Source organism: Myxine glutinosa, chromosome 13 (genome assembly GCF_964187855.1).
Source record: "Myxine glutinosa chromosome 13, kmMyxGlut1.1, whole genome shotgun sequence".
NCBI lineage: Eukaryota > Metazoa > Chordata > Myxini > Myxiniformes > Myxinidae > Myxine > Myxine glutinosa.
The window spans coordinates 39,360,353-39,385,979 of record NC_136273.1 but is presented as its reverse complement, the minus strand read 5'-3'; the positions used below and the strand labels follow the sequence as shown (position 1 = coordinate 39,385,979).

General features: G+C 47.7%; 1 protein-coding gene across 4 annotated transcripts in view; it reads right to left on the bottom strand.

Moving 5' to 3' along the window:
* The window catches only part of SELENON (selenoprotein N), a 46,652-nt gene that overhangs the window by 5,761 nt on the left and 15,264 nt on the right, over positions 1 to 25,627 (bottom strand). The window contains exons 5-11 of one of the 4 annotated variants that reach the window (XM_068134284.2): positions 25,420 to 25,544; positions 25,117 to 25,254; positions 23,148 to 23,229; positions 22,483 to 22,665; positions 22,182 to 22,287; positions 21,921 to 22,033; positions 3,570 to 3,668 (exon numbers count right to left, since the gene is read on the bottom strand). In XM_068134284.2, the coding sequence (XP_067990385.2) occupies positions 3,570 to 3,668; positions 21,921 to 22,033; positions 22,182 to 22,287; positions 22,483 to 22,665; positions 23,148 to 23,229; positions 25,117 to 25,254; positions 25,420 to 25,544 (846 nt within the window). Of the gene's footprint in view, positions 1 to 3,569; positions 3,669 to 14,961; positions 19,623 to 19,729; positions 19,996 to 20,048; positions 20,325 to 21,920; positions 22,034 to 22,181; positions 22,288 to 22,482; positions 22,666 to 23,147; positions 23,230 to 25,116; positions 25,255 to 25,419; positions 25,545 to 25,627 lie in introns of those variants that run through there. The other 3 variants (XM_068134285.2, XM_068134286.2, XM_078767345.1) reach the window with 3 other exon arrangements.

The following is a 25,627-nucleotide window of genomic DNA, read 5'->3' as shown; positions in this document are numbered from 1 at the left end:
GCTGCAGAAACCCTCATCCACGCCTTCATCACCTCCCGTCTGGACTACTGCAATAGCCTCCTCTATGGTTCACCCTCAAAAATCACCAATAAACTCCAATACATTCAGAACTCCGCTGCCCGTCTACTCACTCATTCCCGGACCCGTGACCACATCACCCCCGTCCTTTACAAGCTTCACTGGCTCCCCATCCCCCAGAGAATCCAGTACAAAATCCTCCTCTTGACATACAAAGCCCTCCATAACCTGGCCCCATCCTACCTGGCTGACCTCCTCTCCAGACACACTCCCACCCGCAACCTCCGCTCTGCTGGTACCAACCTCCTGACCCCCTCCATCCGGACCAAATTCAGATCCTGGGGGGACAGGGCCTTCTCCATCGCTGCTCCCACCCTCTGGAACTCACTACCTCACACCATCAGAGACTCCTCCTCACTCACCACATTCAAAACATCACTAAAGACCCACCTGTTCAACGCTGCATTCAACATTCAACCCACAGCATTTAACCCCTGACTATCTCTTCTCCTTCTCCCTCCTTTTGCTTTGGATATTTCCCTATTGATTCTTGTCTTGTCTTTTTGATTCTTTTCTTATATATATGCCGTATATCGCTGCTGTTTGTTTTCTTGATTCTTGTCTTTTTGCAATTGTTGTTTTCATGTATTGTTATGCATTATGTTTTCCACTCTGTCAAAGCGCCTTTGGGCTTCTGGAAAAGCGCTATACAAAATAAATGAATTATTATTATTATTATTAGTAGAAGACAGAAAGACCACCAACCTGCCTGCGGAGAGTAAATGAAAGGCCCTCGGAGGTAGCTTCATCACGGGAGATTCCAATGATTCTGAACGCTTTGGTTTCAACAGCGTGAAGACGAGCTAGGTGTGAGGCAGGAGCACCAGCCCAGGGGGAGAGCAGTATTCCATTGAGCTGCGGATGAAAGCCTTGTATGTGGTGAGGAGCTCAGGTGTGCCAAGGAAGGACTTCGCACGACGGAGGATACCCAGTCGGCGACTGGCTTTGGAGGCCATATTTGAAATGTGGTTTTCCCAGGAAAGATCATGGCAGATAGTGAGACCCAAAAGCTTGAGTGACAGAACTTCTTGGAGAGGATGATTCAGAAAGTGGATGGGAGGGTTGTCCACTCAGTCTTTTCAGAGAGACATCGTAACAGTGTGAGATTTGTCAGGATTGAAAGACATGTTCCACTTGTTTGCCCAGTCTGTGATTTTGTCCAGGTCTGCAGAGAGTGAGGAGGCTGCAGACTGCCGATCTGAGGGATGAGGAATGGAGTGGCAGAGAGTGGAGTCATCAGCAAAGAGATAGAGAGGATTTTCAAGAGAGTCGGAGAGATCATCGATGAAGACCAGAAAAAGCACAGGGCCCAGAACACTGCCTTGGGGAACTCCAGCCTGAACAGGAAGAGGAGATGAGAGAAACCCATTCAGGGGCACACGTTGACTACGACTAGAGAGGAAGTCCGCCAGCCATGCGTGGAGATTTCCATGGATACCAAAGGAGGAGGGTTTGGTGAGCAGAGCGGGGTGGCAGACCGTATCGATGGCACGTGATATGTCGAGGGAGACAGCTCTAATTTCCTGTTTCGCATTGAGGACCTCCATCCATTTTTGAGACAGCAGAAGCAGCATGGTCAGAGTAGAGTGACCTGGTCTGAAACCAAATTGATGATCAGAGATCAAGCCATTGGAGAAGAGGAAAGATTTCATATCCGAATCAATGATGGATTCCATGACTTTGCTGATAGTTGGGAGAAGGCTGATTGGTCTGTAGTTGCTAGGATCTGTTTTTTGCACCTTTTTTGTGTAAAGCGGTGATGTTGGTTGATTTCCAAGCAGATGGCAGATGACCTTGAGCAAAAGAGAGGGTGAAGAGAACAGAGAGAGGGAGTGAAAGAGTGGAAGAACAGGATTTTAGGATCCGTGGGCTGATGCCATCAGGTCCAGTGGCAGAATCAGAGTCGAGGGTTGACAGAAACATTTCCACCTTATCAGGAGGAAAGGACACAGAGTCCAGGAGCAGCTGGGTATGACTGGGTACGGTGGGTACAGAGAGGGATGGGTTTGGGACACAAGATTTAGAGGCAAACACAGAGTTGGGGCATTCAGCATTTTCACGTGCGGAGTCAGCTGTGTAGCCGTTTGAGGTAAGGGAGGGGATGGAGGGGGAAACAGATTTGACCAGACGCCACCAGGATTTGGAAGAGGGAGACAGATAAGAGAGTTCGGTCTTGAGAACGGAGAGATATTGTTTCCTGGCTCTCCTGAGGGTGGACACACACTTGTTTCGGGCTTTGTGAAAGGAAATGAGATCTGATCTGGGTTGTCTGAAATGGATCATCTGGATCTGAAAAATGAAATGGATGGAAATGAAATGGATGGAAATGAAATGGAAATGAAATGGATCTGGATCTGAAATGAGATCTGAAATGAGATCTAATTTGTCTGATCGACGCGAAACTTTAAACATAGGAGAAACTCCATCCTTCTAGGCCTGTTCAAAATGCATTCATGGCTATTGAGCCATTCACAAAACAACCTTATGATTGCAAAAAATGCTGAGACCTTAAGGAACTCGCTCAAAGCTAAAATCGTGTAGGTGTAAAATCACAGAGCGCAACTTCATTCGCTTAAAGCACAACTTAAGTAGCAGCCAAATTCACTCGGAACCTGACTCGCCCGGAGCATAACTTGCTCATAAGTAAAATCAATTCGCTGGTTATCCAACTTACCCGCAGCGCAACATAACACACCTGCAGCAAAACCCAAATTGTCTGCAGTGCAACACAACCTAGCAGGGCAACCCAACTCGCTCAAGCGCAACTCAACTCACTCGGAGCAAAACCTACTCACCCAAAATGCAAACTAAGTTGCAAACTAAAAACAAAATTCGATTTCTTCAAAATTCCATACAGGATTAGAACAGCACTGGGTACCCCTGCTAGTAGTACAAAATCAATGGAAAACGTCACCTTCAAATAGTACATATTTAATCCATACTCACTTTCAAATGGTACGTAATTAATAGACGTACACACATTCCAACGTGAATACTGTATTTTTGGCAGAGATAAACATTGTCATATTGCAAAACTTGCAAAATCAGTCACTGCGACTATGCCCTTTGGACCACAAAAAAAACAATAGGCTTCTAGATATTGATTGGTGAACCAATTCAGTGACCCAATATTCAAATTGCAAGTCAATCGAATTAAAATTGAGACCTTGACCTTTTGACCTCAAAAATAATAGGCTTCAGCGACCCAATATGCAAACGCCGTTTAAATTTCAAGTCAATTGGATGAAAATTTATGATTTGTGACATTGACATATGACCGAAAGAAAACAATATGCTCCAGCTTGTGACTACCTCGACCACGTGGAGAAATTCCAGACCAACCAATATAATGGCGAATCTTCGATTTTGCAAGTAACAAACAGATCCAAATGCAATATCCTCTCCTCCCACGAGGGTAGCAATTCACGCATAATGCAAATGACTCACTTACAACACAAATCTATTGCTAACATAACCCGCTCATAACTTACCACAGTTCCATTTGGTAGTGAAATCATCATTTCCACAGGAAAGGTGTATTTCTCCAAATGTATGGACGCAATCTTGGACATGAAGTCATCTTTGTTTTCCTGCAGAGTTATTTTATTGGGTTATTACAAGAATACTTGAAGTAAAATGTCCTGTAATGTACAGATTTACAAATGCACAATGTCTACCTACCATTTGTTCCATTCATTAAAATATTTAGAACTTCATGAGCAATTCTACACCATCTTGTCAATTTCTTTCGTGGCTGGATTCAGTCAAAATACATAAAATAATGTTATGAATTTTGGGTTGGGGGATATATAGATCCAGGTAGATCTGCGTAGGTATTATGCTCCGGCTGTCGTGATGTAATATTATGCACCTGTAATAAGTTTGTTTAGGCGGTTTGTCTGAATTAAGTGTATATCTGTGATCATACAAGGATGATCGTGTGATAGGTAGAGTAGGGATTATGCTATTCCCCCCGTATGTCAAACCTGTGATTATACCGGTGTCCCGTATGGCAATGCACTCATTTACATTAGTTAGGCCCAATAGCACACCACATTAATTAAATCCCCACTCGCCACAATGACACCACAGGAAAACAGACAGGAAGCGACCACGCACTACGGCGGCATGGCAAGCAGACATTGAACAGGCAGGAAATAGCCACGCCCAGAAGGACTGTGATTGGTCAGGGGAGGGGCAGGAAGCTTCCCCGTGATTGGTGGAAGGAGCGACACACTGATTGGCCACCGGCAGAAGGCATAACACCAAAGGCGCGAAGCGCTCGGCCAATCAGAGAGGAGGGCGCAAAAGACGTGCAAGAAGCGACGCACTGGTTGGATGGGGGAAGAGAGCTGACGTCATGAGACGGCCGGCAAAACCACTCGCTCGCCGGCATTTTGCTCGCTCCCTCCGCCCTCTCGTTAGAACTGTCTCTTGTGCTTGGAGCTCCTGTTTGCCCTGGACATACTCCTCCTCTTCCCTGCTTTTCAAGCGTTGGACCTCTTCCCGTTTGGACCTTGGCTTGTTGGGCGACGACGGATGGTGGAGCGTCGACGATCCTCCTTACCTGCATTCGCGTATGGGACCGAGGATGCAAACAAGGCGGGCCGCGCAGCGGCGTACGTTGGCCTGGCAGCGCGCGAACGGGGGCACATCACGGCCTTGCTTCCCGCCAACATCGGAGCCGCGGCGGGCTTGTGCGTTTGGAGCCGACGATCCCTGACATCCAGCCAGACAGAGATAAAGTCACACCACACGACGCGGTTCCTTTTGTAAATTCTCCTTTGTGTTGTTTTAGAAGTCTGGTGTGGGGACGTCCCAATTTAGGATTATATTTATTTACCGGCGCGTCCATTGTTCTTGGGTTCCGTATAATAAATCGTTTATTTTTGTACTATAAATCGGGTTTTTGTGAGTTACTTTTCACAGGTTGAAGACCGCGTGGACCGTCAGGTAAATCCCGCTTCTTCTTCTTTCCTTTCTTCCTCCCGCGCATATAGAGTGAAGTCCGCCATTGATCGTCGCCTCATTAACGCTCGACTGCCATTCGTGATTTCCCCGGTCTTAACCGAGGGGGAGTCACGCAGCAATAAGATCCATTGTTTGGCCTCTTCGTCCCAGCACACATCACACAGTACTTGGCTTCCTCATCCCGTCATACACCACACGGTACTTGGCTTCCTCATCTCGTCACACACCACATGGTACTTGGCTTCCTCATCCCATCACACACCACACGGTACTTAGCTTCATCATCCCGTCTCACACCACACGGTACTTGGCTTCCTCATCCCATCACACAGTTCTTGGCTTCCTCATCCCATCACACAGTACTTGGCTTCCTCATCCCGTCATACACCACACGGTACTTGGCTTCCTCATCTCGTCTCACACCACACCGCGTTTGGCTTCATCATCCCGTCACACACCACACAGTACTTGGCTTCCTCATCCTTTCACACACCACATGGTACTTGGCTTCCTTGTCCTGTCACACACCACACGGTACTTGGCTTTATCATCCCATCACACACCACACGGTACTTTGCTTCCTCAACACGTCACATACCACACGGTACTTGACTTCCTCAACGAGTCACACACCACACGGAACTTTGCTTCCTCAACACGTCACACATGGACACGACATAGTACTTGGCTTCTTGATAAGTCACACCACACGGTACTTGGCTTCCTCATCCCGTCACACACCACACTCTACTTGCCTTCCTCATACCATCACACACCACACTCTACTTGCCTTCCTCATACCATCACACACCACACTGTACTTAGTACTTGAAAATGTTAACATTATACATCCATGTGAGATCATTATCATAATCATCACCTTATGCCCAGATCCCATTAATAGGGGCCAGCAACTCACAGAACTGCAGGTTTGGTGCAGCTCCGTTCACGAACTGGCTGGTTGGGGTTAGACTAAGAAAAAAAACGCCTTCCTGAGCGGACATGGGAATCAAATCCACATCGATCCAACGGAACAAGGCTTTGCCCCACTCACCACCAAGCTGCTCGTAAATGTATCCAGGTTATGCAAAATTACCGAGATCAAGATCACAACGTTATGATCATGAATGGATTCCTTGCAGAAGGATGAAGCAATACTAATGCTATAAGACTTTATTCACTTTTGACTTTGTCCAATCCATGTTTTCGGAAATTTCCATTCCATGTGACTTTTATCATGGCAGGAAGTTCTCAGTTCGGATCAAGTGAGTAGGTCAGGGAGATTGGTGAAAAGCAGGTTTCTAAGACGGGAGAGGAACTGCGGATAAACTAGTGGCCGAGGAAGAGCCTCCCCGGAATCGTGTGCTCAGTGAGACTCCAGTCGCGAAGTGGCAAAGGGGACCCAATATAATGCGCCAATGGATGAGGCAGCCACCTAGTGCACTACACCCGGGGTTGGGCTTCTCGTTTTCTGGTGGCAAGCCTGTGGGAACACACTCCAGCAGTACCCTCTAATTGGCACTGCAGTACCGGGAACGCAACACGCAAGGCAGAAAGAACACCTAAGCCTTCCCCCCACCTCCAATCCGCAAGCTGCCCCGAGAGCTTGCAACAAAATCAGGCTCCCCAGGGACAAGTGGTGGTTCCGCCACAAGTTGCTGCAGAGAGTCTACCACAGTGATGAGGACAAATGAATGTGTAGCACTCTTGGTTGTTCAACCTGCATTTTCTTTGGATACAAAGTTGAGGCTCATGGAAGAACTAGAATACAGAATGGATCAGGATGCAACAGAACAAAATGAACAGCAGAAAGTAGGGTGGAACGCCAACAGCAGGGCCAAGGGACAAAATAGAGGTAGACTTGTGAGGAGGTAGTGGGTACAGGGGGTGGACAATATGGATCCAGGAGAAAACTCAGGAAATAAAAACTGGAAATTTGGGGGCAGTGGTTTAATTGGGGTAGAAAAGATCATTGTTTTCGATTGGGAATGATCTGAGATGGTAGTGAACAGCTGTGCTGAAAACCTGGAGGAAAAAATGATATTGAAGAGAGCAAGAAAAGGTGGTTCCACTGGCAGAAAAAAAAATGAGGAACAAATGAGTGGAGCTGAGCAGTGTTCCTGGATTTTTGTAGTTTCACCAGAGGGGGCTGCAGGTGAACCATGTGTATCTTGCAGAAACCTGGGGGGGAGGGTAAGGCGGAAGCTAGAAAACTTCCTTGGGGGTACTCGTTTTGAAATGTCCTGTAGATGTCTTGTCTGGAACATGGTATTATGGGACTGTGAAGCATGGACACTTGGACAAAAAAGTGATGGGATATAAATCACTGCATTCAAAGGCTGCTGCTCTTGAAGGATGTTAAAAGTGATTTGGATTGAGAAAACAACAAATGTGTGTATGAGAGAGAAAATAGTCAGTGAATAATAGCATCAGGCGTGAGAGCAGGAGAAGCAGAGCAAAATGGGAAAGTATGAGGATTGGATTTGGAGAATGAAGGAAAAGCAGAATATTCTGATGCCTATTGCAGGGAATTGCTGAAGGCAAGCGAAGGTTTGGGCGAACGGAGATAACGTGGCATATAAACACGCGAATGGGGCAACAAAGAATGACAGTTGTCAAGAAGAAGGAACAAGTCAGAGAGATGTGGCAGAGTTAGGTGATTAAAATCTGAATAGGATAAAGAAGACAACAATTTGAAGATGATAAAGATGCCAATTAGCAATAAACCCTCATCAGTGCCGGTAGATAAAATCAGTTCCTTTTGTAAAGGTTCCATGTTGATTACGGAATGGCGTCCTAAATGGCAGCACAAACATACGACATGTGCACCCACACATTTCTCACATTACGCGATCTCATTCGCGTTGGCAACTTTGTTGGGAACGTGTAAATAACTGCGCCTCGAGCCTCCAAAACAATGCACAACAGTCAGGATACAGGGCGGTGGTTAAACAAGACTGAGCAAACACTTCCTGCTTTGCTACCCTTACTCATTCGAGGCATACGCAGTGTAGGTCAAACTACATCCAAATATTTTGAAGGTTAAACGGTGAGACGCCAGGCCTAGAGGATCCGCGCAGGCCAGTGCAAGCCTCGAGCCAGCGCTCCGGGAACCTGTGGAAGCACCGACACACCTGGAATTTGAACAAATCCGAATAAGAAGTGGATTGGTGAATGGCCAAGGATAACAACGGCTGGAAACTCAGAAAATTAACTGAAAATTCAACCTTTTAGCTGTTTGCCAATCGATTCCCCGTTAAAAGTGTTAAATGAAAAGGAGACTCAAAACGAGTAAACAATTTCAAAAGTTTGTCAGCAGTTAGTGTAGAAAAAAAAGTTTTAAAAATAAATACATATAACCTTGCATCGATGATTGATATTTATGGAGATGACGGACCTGAAGAATTCCCCGATGCATGGAACATCATAATTTCCTCGATTTGTAACAAAACCAATCCTTCGCACCAACTCTCATCCTCCCTCATTCCTCTTAATCTTATTCATCACTCCTTTGGGCTCTTCCTCTCAAACTCCCGTTGCCGTGTTTAACGTGTTTGATGGCAAAGTAACGCGACCCATTGAAACCTTGAATGTTTTCTGATCAAACTCATCCTACTGTGGTGATGTTTCCTTTTTGTCCTTGTTTATACACCATTTCATAGCCAGCACACAAAAAGGGACCATCATCACAACACAGGACTGTCAAAATGATGTATTACAATGCTAAATATGGCCTTTCGCACAAGAGGTGTGTGTGTGTATGTATCTATATATATATATATATATATATATATATATATATATATATATATATATACTAGCAGAAGTTCCCGGCATTGCCAGGCGGGGGAGGGGGAAGGGGAGGGGAGGGGAGGGAGAGGGGGGAGGAGGAAGGGGAGGGAGGGGGAGGGGGAGGGGGAGGGGAGGGGAGAGGAGGGCAAGGGGAGGGGAGAGGAGAGGAGGGGGAGGGGACGGAGGGGAGGGGGAGGGGAGAGGAGGGGGAGGGGAGGGAGGGGAGGGGGGAGGTGGGGGAAGGGGAGGAGGAGGGGAGGGGGAGGAAGAGGGGGGAGGGGAGAGGAGGGGGAGGGGGCCAAATATCAAGTACGTGAGCCTCTCCGTTTAGGAGTCTATCGGAAACATTACACACACACAAACTGTGTTTTATGTTCAATGGTCTGGCGGCGGGGATGGAACATCACGTGATCGCTCTGAGCGAATCAGCGCGCTGCTCTGCCACCGGCTCAGATTCCGTGTATAATATTCCTCGCTGAAATGCGCTGAGGTAAATATGAATAAAAAATATGGATCTCGTCAAATATTTTGAGGTAGGCCATGTTCTTCCCAGGCTCAATGGCCATGTCTCTGCCAAATATCAAGCACGTGAGCCTCTCCGTTTAGGAGTCTATCGGTATTACACACACACACACACACACACACACACACACACACACACACACACACACACACACACTGTGTTTTATATATATAGATGGTCTGGCGGCGGTGATGGAACATCACGTGATCGCTCTGAGCGAATCAGCGCGCTGCTCTGCCACTGGCTCAGATTCCGTGTATAATATTCCTCGCTGAAATGCGCTGAGGTAAATATGAATAAAAAATATGGATCTCGTCAAATATTTTGAGGTAGGCCATGTCCTTCCCAGGCTCAATGGCCATGTCTGTGCCAAATATCAAGTACGTGAGCCTCTCCGTTTAGGAGTCTATCGGTAACATTACACACACACAAACTGTGTTTTATGTTCAACTAGCAGAAGTACCCAGCATTGCCGGGCGGGGGAGGGGAGGGGAACGGGGGGGAGGGGAGAAGAGGGGGGGGGGGGAGACGAGGGGCAGGGGGAGAGGTGGAGAAGAGGGGGGGTGGGGAGGGGGAGGGTGAGGGATGGGAGAGGGAGGGGGGTGGGAGGGATGGGAGGAGGGAGGGGGAGGGGGGAGGGGTGGGGAGGGTGAGGCATGGGGGGGGGGGGAGGGGGAGGAGGGGAGGGTGAAGGATGGGAGGGTGAGGGGGAGGAGGGGAGGGTGAAGGATGGGAGGGTGAGGGGGAGGAGGGGAGGGTGAGGGATGGGAGGGTGAGGGGTGGGAGGGGGAGGGGGGAGGGGGAGGGGTGGGAGGGGGAGGGGTGAGGGGGTGAGGGATGGGAGGATGAGGGGGTGGGAGGGGTGGGAGGGGGGAGGGGGGAGGGGGCCGTGTTTAATAGGAATACATGGCCGTGTAGATGGGAAATACAGTTTGTTTGAAATACATCACAAATATCAGATGAAAGTTTTAAAAATTTAGAACTATTCTCACTCAGAGTTAAACAGCACCGCAACATTACGCGGTTGCTTCAGCGTTTTCTGTGCCGTTTGAGTCGTTTTTGGTGCTGTTCTTCTGTCTCATGCTGTCTGGCCCTCGCTACACGTTGTTGATTGGCGTTTATACGTGCCTCTGTCTCATCTTCTGTCTCTCGCTGTCTGGCCCTCGCTACACCTTGTTGATTGGCATTCAGACGTGCCTCTGTCTCATCTTCTGTCTCTCGCTGTCTGGCCCTCGCCAGACATTGTTGGTTGGCGTTTAGACGTGCCTCTGTCTCATCTTCTGTCTCTCGCTGTCTGGCCCTCGCCAGACATTGTTGATTGGCGTTTAGACGTGCCTCTGTCTCATCTTCTGTCTCTCGCTGTCTGAATCTAGAGACACGTTCTTGATTGGCTTGTCGATGGTGAAAAGTACCTTCATCGGCTTCATGGAGTCTCCGATCAGCGATTTTCCTTGCTCGGGAGGTTGAACGTGACAAATTTCTTTTCTTCGGTGCCATTGCCTTTATCACAGTCAGTCTTCCAGTCACTCACTCGTAGACAAATTCAAAATACCAAATTCAAAATACTCGTAGACAAAATACCACGTTTACACGTGGTAAGAAACGACGCAAACGCACGATTGCAACTCTGCGTCGTGTCGTGGGCGTGGCCAACTTGGCCTCATGCTCCCAGGTGATTGGCTAACTCGAGCTCGAGAGAGCCATAATGCGCTACGTTATGGCAAAAAATATGGATCTGAAGATGAAAGAAAAAAAAACCTATGTGGTGTGAATGGCAATGTTCCTCACTCAAATGTGAAAAAACGCAATCGCGCGGCAAGGAACATCACGTGATCGCTCTGAGCGATCGATTGCAACTCTGCGTCCTGTCATGGGCGTGGCCAACGTGGCCTCATGCTCCCAGGTGATTGGCTAACTCGAGCTTGAGAGAGCCATAATGCGCTACGTTATGGCAAAAAATATGGATCTAAAGATGAAAGGGAAAAAAACCTATGTGGTGTGAATGGCAATGTTCGTCGCTGAAATGTGAAAAAACGCAATCGCTTTTCGCTCTGAAATACGTGCGAACGCATAACTGAGTTAATGGCGGCAAGGAACATCACGTGATCGCTCTGAGCGAATCAGCGCGCTGCTCTGCGACCGGTCAGATTCCGTGCATAATATTCCTCGCTGAAATGCGCTGAGGTAAAAATATGGTTAAAAAATATTATGAAATACATTTTTAGGTCGGCCATGTTCTTACCAGGCTCAATGGCCATGTCTGTGCCAAATATCAAGTACGTGAGCCTCTCCGTTTAGGAGTCTATCGGTAACATTACACACACACACACACACACACACACACACACACACACACACACACACACACACACACACACACATACACACAAACTGTGTTTTATATGTATAGATGGTCTGGCGGCGGGGATGGAACATCACGTGATCGCTCTGAGCGAATCAGTGCGCTGCTCTGCCACCGGCTCAGATTCCGTGTTTAATATTCCTCGCTGAAATGCGCTGAGGTAAATATGAATAAAAAATATGGATCTCGTCAAATATTTTGAGGTAGGCCATGTTCTTCCCAGGCTCAATGGCCATGTCTCTGCCAAATATCAAGCACGTGAGCCTCTCCGTTTAGGAGTCTATCGGTAACGTTACACACACACACACACACACACACACACACACACACACACACACACACACACACACACACAAACTGTGTTTTATATACAGACTTGGCATTTAATATGGAATTCTTTTTTGTGTGGGTGAACTTACTTTTCAAGTTGACTTAGAACCAAAAGTTCATTGGAATTATGTTGAAATTATTCTAGATTTTGTTAATGTGACCTTTAAAAGAAACAAAAACCACATTTGACATTTCTAAGCAAATAAATTGATCCTTGAAAGTGATGTAAACTGATATTGAACTCAATTCATGGACAGTACTGTGTTAAACTTCTGTACGTTTTCCAGAAGTATTTCTTTATTTTGCACATTAGCCAATTTTTTTTTTAACAAAAACAAAAGTTAAATTACAACTGGGATTACGGACAGTAAAATTACAGTTCAGTACGTCGTGTAACCCCCACGAGCATTCAGGAGAGTACGTACACGTTGAGGCATGCTGTTCATGAGATTTGCCAAGGTTTGGACAGGAATCGCTTGCCATGCAGTTACAATAGCCTGCTGCAATTCACGCACAGAGGTCGGCTGCTGGTCCAAGTTGTCGATTTGACGCGATAATTCTGCCCACAAGTTCTCTATCGGATTCATATCCGGGGACATGGCAGGCCACTCCATATGCTCTACACCACGGTCAGCAAGAAAGTGTTGGATCATGCGAGCACGATGAGGCCATGCATTGTCATCTTGGAAGACAAAGTTTCCTCCAAAGGCTACACGAGCAAATGGAAGCAATGTTTCTTGCAGAATGGCCCTGTACTTGAACTGGTTCAGGTTTCCATTCAGAACAACCAGGTCAGTTTTGCCCCCTGCATGAAAAGCAGCCCAAACGGTCACCCCACCACCTCCAGCTTGGACTCTTGGCACTATACAATCTTCGTTGTAGGCTTCATGCACTTGTCTGCGCACTCAGACATGGCCATCTTGACGATAGACCAGAAATCAAGACTCGTCACTGAAGATCACGTGATTCGAGTGTCCTGGCTGCCATTGATGGTGCTCTCTGGCCCACTGCCATCGGCGCTGGCGGTGTTGTCTTGTCAGGTGTGGCATTCTCAGCGGACGCCTGGCACGATAGCCTGCTTGAACCAGTCGTTGGTTGACTAGCCTTCTGGATACAGGCACATTTGTCAGTTGCTGCCACTCAGCCCTAAGCCGATTAGCTGACTTGGTATGGCCATTGCGGACTAACCGGTGCAGCTGGCGATCAGCCCTCCTTGTGGTTCTGCGGGGACGTCCTGGCCTTGATATTGGAGGAGGGACACCCCTCTGAGCATTTCGTTTCGGGATCTTTGACACCTGACCTTGAGTGATGCCATACTGCCGAGCAATAGCACACTGTTTCATGTCGGAATTTCGTAAAGCCACCACTCCATGACAAACAGCATTGTCAAGTTGACGGACCATCTCCAGAGGAAGCGGCAATAACTTTTGTAGACGTGCAGCAGTTGTTTTCCACTAATACAGAATGCAACAACCCTTATATACCCGATTGTGAAGCCAATCGTCAAATGTAGCTGTCCGTACATTTTGTCACGCCACCTGTGATATAATCCTGTTATTGACTTCTTGCTGCGAAAGACAATCAGTGACATGGTTCTTTTAACAAAGAAATCACCAAAGCGTAAAAGAAACTCACCAGATTGATATTCTGAGTTCAGAAAGGAAACCCAAGTCAAGAAAAAAAAAAATTCCATATTAAATGCCAAGTCTGTATATAGATATGTGCAGTGTCTGTCCTGTCCTGTGTTGTGTTGTGTTGTCTTGTCACTGAACTATTTTCTCAAACTTTTGTGAAACCGTACCAAACTTCTGGTATGCACATATCTCTCCCGTCGGTATGTCCTAAGGGTATTTTTGAAGAAAAACATTCCAATTTTTTATTTTTTGGAATTTTTTTGGGATTTTTTTTTTTTTTTCAACTTAAGTTTTCAACTTCAATTGTTTATAAAATGTGATATCATGTATAATACAAATACATTTGGAGGTATTTTGAATTATGTGGTGGTGACGTGTTTTTAAATGACGTGGTGGTGAGGTGTTTTTAAATCACATGGTGGTGAGGTGTTTTTAAATCACATGGTGGTGAGGTGTTTTTAATTATGTGGTGGTGAGGTGTTTTGAATGACTACATGGTGGTGAGGTGTTTTTATTACGTGTTTTATGGCTGTGAGGTGTTTTTAATTTTGTGGTGGTGAGGTGTTTTTATTACGTGTTTTATGGCTGTGAGGTGTTTTTATTACGTGTTTTATGGCTGTGAGGTGTTTTTATTACGTGTTTTATGGCTGTGAGGTGTTTTTAATTTTGTGGTGGTGAGGTGTTTTTATTACGTGTTTTATGGCTGTGAGGTGTTTTTAATTTTGTGGTGGTCAGGTGTTTTTATTAGGTGTTTTATGGCTGTGAGGTGTTTTTATTCCATGTTTTATGGCTGTGAGGTGTTTTTAATTTCGTGGCTGTGAGGTGTTATTATTACGTGTTTTATGGCTGCGAGGTGTTTTTAATTTCGTGGTGGTGAGGTGTATTTATTCCGTGTTTTATGGCTGTGAGGTGTTTTTATTACGTGTTTTATGGCTGTGAGGTGTTTTAAATTACTTGGTGGTGAGGTGTTTTGAATTACTTGGTAGTGAGGTGTTTTGAATTACGTGGTGGTGAGGTGTAATCGTCCCAAACTTTCAGTCTGCACCTACCCCTCCCCTATGTATGTGCTGAGGGGTTCTTTCTTGAATTTTATATATTTTTTCAACCTAAATTGTTTATAATCGTCCCACACTTCCAGTCTGCACCTAACCCTCCCGTATGTATGTGCCGAGGGGTTCTTTTTTGAATTTTATATATTTTTTCAACCTAAATTGTTTATAAAAATGTAAAATCACAAACACTATGTCGTGAAAATCAAGCACAGACACGACTTGTACCTTGGGTAGGTTTAATATCATTTAGATCTGTGGTAACATCCTGTAAAATACATTCATGCAATAGACATCAGAATCGGAGTATTACATGGGGAATGACCGATATCAATAGGCAAAGCAAGCAAGTCCGGCATATAGGTGCGTACATACCATTCAAACTACAGGACTATATGTCACAGTAAGTGTCGCTGGAGTGTCCTTGCGCCGCGGTTGTCCCGGGTCTTATAGACGCCCCTTTAGTGGGATGAGCGAGCACTCCCGGGTTCACCTTCAGTATAATTTCACTACATTCTCCCTGCCGTTAAAACTATACTGCCGCTAGGCAGGTCGCAAGCAAGCGTCAGCAATAATCGAATGGGGGTACGTCAATCCACGTCAGTCGGTCCATCCGTAGCGGTCGGGGCGGCGAACTACCCTGCCAGTTCGTGTCCGGAGACTACCGGGAACGGCGTCCCCAAGCCCGGAGTCCCCCGCGTCGGAATAGCTGCCGGAGGTGGGTGTCGGAGGGGGCACCCCAGAGCCATCAGGCAAGGGAGTAGGCGACGACGGAAGTGACGGCAGTAGTTCCATAGAGGAAGCTTCGGTAGAGTCCATAGACTCGTAGATTGGTTCGTCGATATCCCTGTCGTCGACCCCACAAGGGGCGAGATGGCGTACTGAGACAGTAGACTCGCGTCCGTCTGCCGTTATCACACGAGCATGCTCGGGATTAGCCTGGAGCACCCGCACCTTATCAACAAGGGGGTCGTACTTGCTAGCGCGAACCGCTCGTTTGAGATAGGCCGGCCCCGGCTCAGCGAGCCAGCTGGGTAAAGATTGGATACTACCCGAGCTTCTAGGGTGGTGGAACAGTCTTTCGTGAGGAGTCTGGTTGGTGGCTGTACATAGGAGAGCCCGGATCGAGTTTAGAGCCGCAGGTAGTGACCACGCCCATTTATCGAGGCCCCGGCCGAGGGTCCTGAGGCTTAGCATGACGGCCCTCCATATAATCCCATTAAAGCGTTCGATCTGCCCATTCGCCTGGGGCCGGTACGGGGTGGTGTAGCTCGAAGCGACATTATTTTGGAGCAAGTAGCCCCTCACCTCCTGAGACAGGAACACCGCACCCCGATCGGTATGCACGTAGGCCGGATACCCAAACATAGAAAACAAATTCTGCAGGCACCGTATAACCGTGGCAGCCGACATATCCCCGCACGTATAAGCAAAGGGGAATCGCGAATACTCATCAACGATAGTGAGCAGATAACGAGAGTTACTCGACACCGGCAGCGGCCCTTTGAAGTCCATCGCCAATCGCTCCCACGGTCTAGTAGCCCTAACCAGCGTCCCCATAGGAGGGTTGTAAAACCGCGGATTGAGCTCCGCACAGATAGTGCAATCACGGCAGATCTGGCGGATGTCCTCAATCGAGTACGGCAGATTACCACTGCGCACAAAATGCGTGAAACGCGCTACCCCGGGATGACACATAGTCCCGTGCAAAGCGCGCAGTCCTTCCAAAGTTACAACCCCGGCGCAAGTGGCCGGCCTCGATAAGGCGTCGGCGACCAGGTTGTCCTTCCCCGGGCGGTATTTGATGGTGTAGCAGAAGTCGGCGAGTTCGATACGCCAGCGAGTGATTTTCTCATTATTAATGCGTTGAGCATGTAAGGTGTCGTACATGAATGCAACGCTTTGTTGGTCCGTGACGATTTGGAAACACCGCCCGAGCAGGTACGGCCGCCATCGCCGAATCGATTCGACGATCGCGTACGCTTCCTTTTCGACAGACGAATGCCTCCGCTCAGCGGAGGTGAGAGTCCGTGAAAAGAAAGCCACAGGGCGTCCCCCTTGGGAGAGAGTCGCCGCTATCGCATGATCCGAGGCATCACTTTCCAAGACGAAAGATGCACTCTCGTCAATTGTCGCTACAGCGGCGCCAGTGATGTCGGCTTTAAGGCCCTCGAAGGCCGCCATGGCGGCCGGGCCCATGGGGAACGTGTCGCAGGCCACGAGGGGGCGGAGCTTCGCGGAGAAATTTTGAACCCACTTTGAATAGTGGGCGAACAGCCCAAGAGCGCGTTTCAGCGAAGCCCGATCGCTAGGCGGAGCCATATCGAGCAAAGGTCGCAGACGCTCCTTATCCGGAGAGACAGAGCCATGGGTCACGGTGTACCCCAGAAGATCTACCGTGCGTAGAGAGTAACGACACTTAGCCTCATTCATGGTTAGGCGATATTTCTGCGCGACCTCGAGGAAGCGCTTCAGATTAGCGTCGTGATGCCCCTGGTCATACCCACAAACCGTAAGATTGTCCAGATAGACAAAGACATCGGTCAAGTTCTCCTTCGTAACGAGGTCATCCATAGCCCTCTGAAAACAAGCGACCCCGTTAGTTACCCCAAAAGGGAGTCGAGTGAACTGGTACAACCGTTGACCCGATTCAAAGGCTGTATAGACGCGATCAGCCCTAGAGATGGGGACCTGATGATACGCACTACGCAGTTCGAGAGTGCTGTAAACGGAGTACAGGGCCACCTGGCGTACCAGTGCATCCATCCCCGGTAAGGGGTAGGCATCCAGCTGTGTAAAACGATTAATCGTCTGTGAGTAGTCGATTACCATGCGCCGGCGATGGGCCTCACTCCGCACCACTAAGACTTGGGCCCGCCACGGCGACCGACTGGGTTCTATGATACCGTCCTTTAAGAGCTGGGCCATTTCTTCCGCAATGAATTGCGCGTCTGCGCGAGAATAGCGCCGCGATTCTACGGCTACAGGGGTACAATCAGTGGTCAGGTTGGGGAACAGCGAGAGAGGCTCCACGTCCATCTGAGCGAGGGCGCACACAGCAAGCGTGTCCGGCCCACCGAAGTCCATTTCTAAACGTCCATGTCGCTTAAGGAAATCGTGTCCTAACAGTAGGTCGGCACATAACGCAGGTAATACCATGAGATACACGTCTGGGAACGTGCGTCCCTTTATCACAAGTTTCAATCGACATGCCCCTTTTGTGCTCAGCCGAAGTCCTTGGGAGGCCATGAAGATCCATCGTGTAGTCCCGAGAACCGGCCACCCATGTTGATGCACTAGTCGTTGATCGATAAAACTATCCGTAGACCCCGTGTCGATTAAGGCTTGTGAAAAAACGCCCTCGACCTTGAGCGGAATGATGGCCTGCGCAAGGCCGGAAGACCCAGCAGGTATCGTGCCGTCCGGGCGAGAAGATCGCGCCTCGCGAGTGGATCCCACTCCAGCTGCAGTTTTCCGGTCGTTTGGGCAGCCCGTGGAGGATTCTCGTGACAAGTGCATAGTCGGCCGCGCTGGAGCAGGTGCGTGTAATTCGTAAGAGCCACCGTCAGATGGCGCTCGAGTCACGCGTAGAGGATCACTGCCATCCACCGTTCCATGAGCTGGTGCGGTAGCGTGTAATTCGTAAAAGCCGCCGTCAGATGTCGCTCGAGTCCCGTGCAGCGTTCGCTGCGAATCCAGAGGAGTTGGCAAAGCAGTACTTCGTTGCTTGTTTGAGGTGGGCGTCCGGACGCCAGCCAAGGCCGATCGCGCCGCGGCCGGTCGTGGTCGCGCCGGTTGTTTAGGCGGCCCGATGTCCCCCATCAAGGTCGAGTGTGTAGCCAGGGGCCCGCGAGGAGGGGAGACACTCATCAAGGCCGGGCGGGGCGCTCCGCTCGGTGCGCAGTCCGTTGGCTCAGCGATAAGCCCATTCAAGGCCGCGCGGGCTCGCGTACCTCGCACGGACTTTTTGTAGACCTTCGCGAAATGACCCTTGGTGGAGCACAGATGGCATATGGCCTCCCGAGCCGGGCATTCTATTCGGGGGTGCTGCCGATTCCCACAAAAATAACACTTCGCGTACCGTTCAGGCCGTGGCCGGGCAGCGGTAGCAGCAGTCAGGCCGGATGCCGTGTCCGCTTCAGGAGCACCCAGAGACTTGGCCGTGGTCGAGTCCTCCCCCATATCCTCGGCGGTAACCCTCTCCGGTCACGCGAGTTGAGAAGTCCCCGCCACGACTCGTGAGTGGTCATAAGCGGTAGATTGTTCATGGGCATCTGTAAAGACGTGAGCCAGCCGTAGTGCCTCCGTAAATGTCAGCTCCGCGGTCTCCAAGAGTCGGAGCCTCAAGGCTCCAGAGCTAATTCCAGAGACGAAAGAATCTCGGAGAAGGTCATCCTGAACTTGCTCCTGGGTCCGTACCTCCTGAACGCAGTCCGCAAGAAGGTGTCGCAGCTCCTGCGCGTAGCGATCGATCGATTCCGATGGTTGTTGTCGCCGCTGAGAGAGCTGATGCCGGCCGTGCACGGCGCTCCGTTTCTTTATGTATAGTCGCTTTAGCTCGGCCAGAGCCGTGGCGTACGTCTCAAATCGAGCAATGCACCGGTAAACGCGGTGATGGACCTTCGACTGTAACACAGACAGCTTAGCCGCCGCGGTGGGCTCTGGTTCATGTGCGGCGAAGTAATTCTCCAGCGTTTTGAGCCAGTGGGTGAACTCCGACCCCGACTCCTCGGCTTGTGCGTCGGCATCGAGAATCGGTACCATGATCATCTCGGGTTCAGCCATTTCGTAGATTTAAATGATATTAAATGTCGTGAAAATCAACCACAGACACGACTTGTACCTTGGGTAGGTTTAATATCATTTAGATCTGTGGTAACATCCTGTAAAATACATTCATGCAATAGACATCAGAATCGGAGTATTACATGGGGAATGACCGATATCAATAGGCAAAGCAAGCAAGTCCGGCATATAGGTGCGTACATACCATTCAAACTACAGGACTATATGTCACAGTAAGTGTCGCTGGAGTGTCCTTGCGCCGCGGTTGTCCCGGGTCTTATAGACGCCCCTTTAGTGGGATGAGCGAGCACTCCCGGGTTCACCTTCAGTATAATTTCACTACACACTACAAATAAATTTGTGCAAAATAATTGTTTGTAATATGATTGGTGTAAATCATGACAACACAGCAACTCAGGTACATTCATTATCCTCAGCTGAAACAAGCCCGTTCCTCAGTAAAGACGCTTGGTGAGGCTCGCGAGCTAGTATTATGTGTGTGTGTGTGTGTGTGTGTGTGCGTGCGTGCGTGCGTGTGTGTGTGTGTGTGTGTGTGTGTGTGTGTGTGTGTGTGTGTGTGTGTGTGTGTGTGTGTGTGTGTGTCTACACTGACTCTATTCTGCACGCCAGGCACTTTTATCCTGCAAATAATCTTTTAAACATAATTTTTTTCAGCATTTAAATGAAAGAGCATCAATTTAAAAATGGTTAAAGATGATTGTTCTGTTCCTGGATGCAAATTGGACTCACGGAATATGAGAAATATCAGTGGATGAGAGGAGTTGGGTTCATAACATTTCCTGTAAATGCAATTAGCTGGCGGTGGAGGTGGGTACAATATCTATATATATATATATATATAAATAACTATAACATAAATAGCATGCACACACACACACACACACACACACACACACACACACACACACACACACACACACACACACACACACACACACACCTTTTACTTTCACCAACATATGCAAAAATCTAGTACAATTTCTCGTGGCCCCGGAATCAACCGAAAAATATATATTTACAACGGCATTTGCAGCACATACAGCTCCCTCCCTCATTTGCAGCACCCTCCCCCCCCCCCCCCTGCCTCCACCCAAACATGAGTAATAGTAAATATCAGTTTAAATTTACCCTGTGCATTCACAAGCCTTGGGTATGACCTTCCCATCTATGTTAAAAAAGCAAAATGAGCATCAATCTTAAATTAGAACACACAATATTTAGCCTTTCATGGACGCACATCGCAGGGGCTTTTTGTAAATACGGACTGTAACACGTCAACTTTTTGGATGAGTTGATCAGGAAGTTCTCCAACTGTTTTGTTGTGCAGAGGCACATATGTCCAGGTCGCCCCGATTTACTTCATTACTTGGGGTTTCTGCGCATGCGTGCTGTGCAATAGGGACAGAACTACGTCATTTTGAAAGTCCCATATTGGTGACCTTGACGTGCTTCCCACTATTAGTGGGTGTAAAGAAATATTAATGAGTCACTACACACTTCATGATGAGACTTCCTTTCAATTTCACAAAGCCAAATAAATAGTGTATCGGCAGTGATAAAGATTATACAAAACTTTAAGAGGAAAATGGATCAATTCAAATTGTTTTTTTTTTTTTTGCATACAAGATCGAGGCTCGTGAAAGAGCTAAATGAATTGGATTAAAAGTTTAATTAATACTGCACAGATTATATAGCTTAGGGATTGTGAAAATATAAATACAAGATGAAACTACATATTAAGTCCGTGTAAAATTGTCTTTTTATTCACGGTGTAGTACTCATCTTTACATGCCAGGTATCTATCTATAATTCCAGTAATCTCTGTGTGTTTGTTTGTACGTTTGTACGTTTGTCTGTGACCGCTGTTTCTCGACAACCACGGGTCCGATATACTTGAAACTTGCCAGGTATATTGCTGGGGACCCGAGGATGTGCCTTTTCAAGGTTTGAAATTAATCGGACAAGTACTTACCGAGCTATGGCGATTTAGCCGTTCGCCGTTCGCTTTGGCGTTGCGAATGGACCAAACCATTGCATGTAAATAGAGGGGGGGGTTCTGTGGTCGTTGCGAATGGACCAAACCATTCATGTAAATAGAGGGGGGGGGGGGGGGTTCTGTGGTCGTTACTGCCACGTGGTTTCAAAGTTTTTTTTTGTTGTTGTTGTTTGCACGCATGTTTTTTTGCACCCACGTACGGGCACGCCCTAGGATGTTTACACACACACACCCCTACACAAATTTTTTTTTTTTTTTTTTTTGGCAAGGAACGGGCACCCACGTACGGGCACGTCCTAGCTTATATATAGTACGGGCATGCCCTAGTAATAATGAGTCACACAATGTCGGAGAGTTAGGTGTGCTTCATTCGTGTCACCTTGAGAATCTTCAGCTCAGCGACGAGGGCCCAGCTGTTAACAAAGCGCTTGGCGAGCAGGGAAAGGACGGGTTCACTCTCCAGGGCCGTCTCCCGGAGTGTCCGTCCTGAGCCTGTAGACCGCACGGTGAACCAATTGGTCAAAAAAAAACAAACAAATAAATAAATAAAACGGTAAGAAAAGAGAAAAATGGAAGCAAAATATCTCGCTCAAGGGCAGTAAAATCAGCTTATGGGAAAACGTTCTCAGAAAAATCCCACCTCAACAAGATTGGTCATCCAGAGCTCCCCAAAGGAGGATCGAGTGAACCAGCTTGGCTTCGGCCTGGGCTCGTGGAAACGCCTCCACGAAGGGGAAATAGTGCACCTGTCGATAAACGTGTCACTTCAAAAGAAACACAACAGAGAAACAAAGTAAAGGATATCACGTGCATGTAAACTAGCTCTCCCAGCTGAGTTCGTACAACAAGGGATATATTTTGACCCCACCAATACCGATCAATCAAACTACCCTGATCTAAACTAGATTTGTATCATCGTTAAGGTGAAAAGAATCAAGTACCTTCGTAAACGGGTACATGGCAAGCTCCAAGCTGCTGAGCACTTTCTGCACAGAAATCTCCGATTCCCACTTGATGTCATCAAAGATGAACTGGATGGGGTCGGACGAGTTCAGTTCCAGGTCATTTCCATTCTCATCGTAAATCTCCAGCGGTATTGAAGGTCCTTCCGAGATGAGCTCCATCTGTGTGGCCACAACGGAGGGCTCTTAAACAGTTTGACCCATCTTATGCAGACACTTATCCTGTCGGGTAAAAGTTACAACATAGCGGAGTTAAACAAACATTATCAAGGTTAGCTTCAGCAACAAAGTTCAGACTTATTGTTATCGTTTCGGTCGCTCAAAAAGGCCTCGTGCACTTCCAGCACACAAACGGTCATTGAATAATTTCCTTATTTGATGCTGGAATTGAGACCAATTTGCAAAGGTCAAAGCCGATACATTCAACACTGCATTCAACATTTAACCCACAGCATTTAACCCCTGACTATCTTTTCTCCTTCTCCTTCCTTTTGCTTTGATTATTTACCTATTGATTTTTGTCTTTTTGCACTTGTTTTTTGTACTCTGTCAAAGCGCCTTTGGGCTTCTTGAAAAGCGCTATATAAAATAAATGTATTATTATTATTATTATTAGTCATGACTCGGTGACACGTGGAACTCACCTGTGGTACATGGCCTATGTCAACCTCCATGTTTCCATGCTCTTTGGAACCAAAGAGCCATTCCATGTCCACGTTCAAAGACCTATGGGAATGGCCGCACATTGTGTTACTACCAACAGAACACTGGTTGCTTAGTCAGCTGTTGTACATGTGGAAAAACCACAAGTATAGCTTACTGTCATTTCGTGAAATGCCAGTGCAAAACTGTTTAAAAAGAAGTACAATGTTGTGTTTACTCCATCCAAACGATAAAGAAAGAGTACCTTTGTTTGTATGCAGCACAATGATGCGGGGTAGCATTATTGGCTGAGGGTCTGCCTGGCTGTGCCATTGATGCATGCACTCTGCTGGTTAGGGCAGGAATTTGGAATTTGGCCAAGGTGCCGGCGATAGGTTGCCTACTCTTCACGAAGGACACTAGGACACTATGGCTTCTTTAACATCCACCAATTAATGCTGGCAGACGGGACGCTGTTTAGCGTCCATCCGAGGGACGGCACACGCATTGAGGAATCACTCTGTCTGTGAAACACTGGGATGAGTTTATAGATGGGTCGGAATTCAAACCCATTCTAGCCAGCTTAAAGGCAAGTGTGCGTACCTCTAGTCAAGGAAATCCTGCCAGCCCAGCGAGTACCTGTCTGGAAGGAAGACGCTCGACGCTGCTGTGAAAGCATAAAAGTAGTTCCAGCCACAGAACACCAATGGCACAGGCAGACCAACGAGGAGAGCGAGTAAATCCACAGTACAAGAGGCAAGGTTTTGGGATTTTGCCAAGGCATGGACCAAGCCTGGCGTTGGCTTAGCGGTTAGGGTGCCGGCTTGGGATCCTAGGATCGAATCCCAGTCGATCGCTGAATTAACGCCAGGGGGGTTGACTCAGCCTGTCATCCTTCCGAGGTAGGCAAATTGAGTACCAGCTTGCTGGAATGAATGATCACGGTGTGTACCCCGATTCAGAATAGGCACACCGTATCCCTCCCTGCGCATCGTAAGAGCGTGACCAAGGGTTGGCGTCAGGAAGGGCATCCGGCCATAAAAACATTGCCTCAAACAGGGAACCATGATTGTCATGGGGCCCGCAAGGCTAACCCCCGCTCTAGCGGGGAAAAATGGCCTTAAAACGATCATTCATTCATTTCATTCATGGACACACAATTGACTACTTTCAAACGTCACCGTGGGATCCTTCGCATCAATAAATGAATACTAGCAGATGAAGCAATCAGTTTAACAACCCCCCTCTTAACCCATAAAGTGCGTCGGGCCACAATTGGGGCCGACACGCACAGGTCAACCAGCCACGATCGTGGCCCTACCAAATATGGTCATTATATGGGAGTGTTGTAGCCACTATTTGTATACAAATTTAAACCACATTAAATTGACGTCAACCCAAAGAACGAATCATGACCTTTCTTACAATGTATAATACCCGGGGTACCTTATAAAAGCTTGCTTCTAATTGGTGGAGAAAAGCCGATGACAAAAAAAGGGTTTCTGACCTACTAACGAGTAAATCAAGCACTTTATGGGTTGAAGGAAGCTGCAGTCGTGCAATGCTACACCTTGCCTCTAAACAGCTGGCAGGTAACAGTTTGCAGTCGGATCACATTTTAACGGGAATCAAACCAGAGTATTAACTGGGGGTCAGGTCAAATCCCAAAAAATCATTACCCATTTCATGTGTTCCCCAATGTTGATTGCATATACAAAGTTGCATTTAAAAATGTGGCCTTAATTGCATTTTTTGGTGTTTGACCTTTTGACCCCTCCCCAAAATGACAGTGCAATTGCACCTTTGTGCCATGTGGTGAACATAACGACCAAGTTTGGTGAATTTCTGCACAACTGTTTAGGAGGCGCTAGCGTGACCCTTTAGTTCCGTTTCCTTTTTTCATCACATGTGTTCTTCCTTTTTTAATGTCCACAAACCAGTAAGCATCAGCCCCACTCCCCAATGGCTCACCGATTACTGGGAACGTATAGTTGGAAGTCCCGTAAGTGTGAGGCATCCCGTGCAATTGTAATGTGCCCTGTGAACTGGGCCGGGGTGAACCAGAATGGGAGACCTGGTGGTTCGTTCAGCTGAAACTCCGCATGAATTCTGGCTCAATGCACCGCGAATGGGAATGAGGAAACGCAGATGTGGTATTGGGTTGAGGTGATGAGCAAAGTGGGGAAAATCAAGACAACAGAAACAGTCATTGTTGTTGACTCATCATGCCACCACTTGTCAAATAGTCCTATAAATGCTGTGTAATTATCTTACCTGAAGAAAATTTCAAAAAATTGATCGTTCTTTGCACGTATACTGGCGATGGCTCCTTGAGGGGAAAACCTGCTCTTCACAAATGGTCGTGGATGGAACATGGACAACAACTTGTGAAGGAACACCTGGGGCGATTTGGGGAGCAGGGGACCATCGCAACGGGCTATTCAGATTGTGGAAGATCAGAACAATGGACAAAGCATCATTT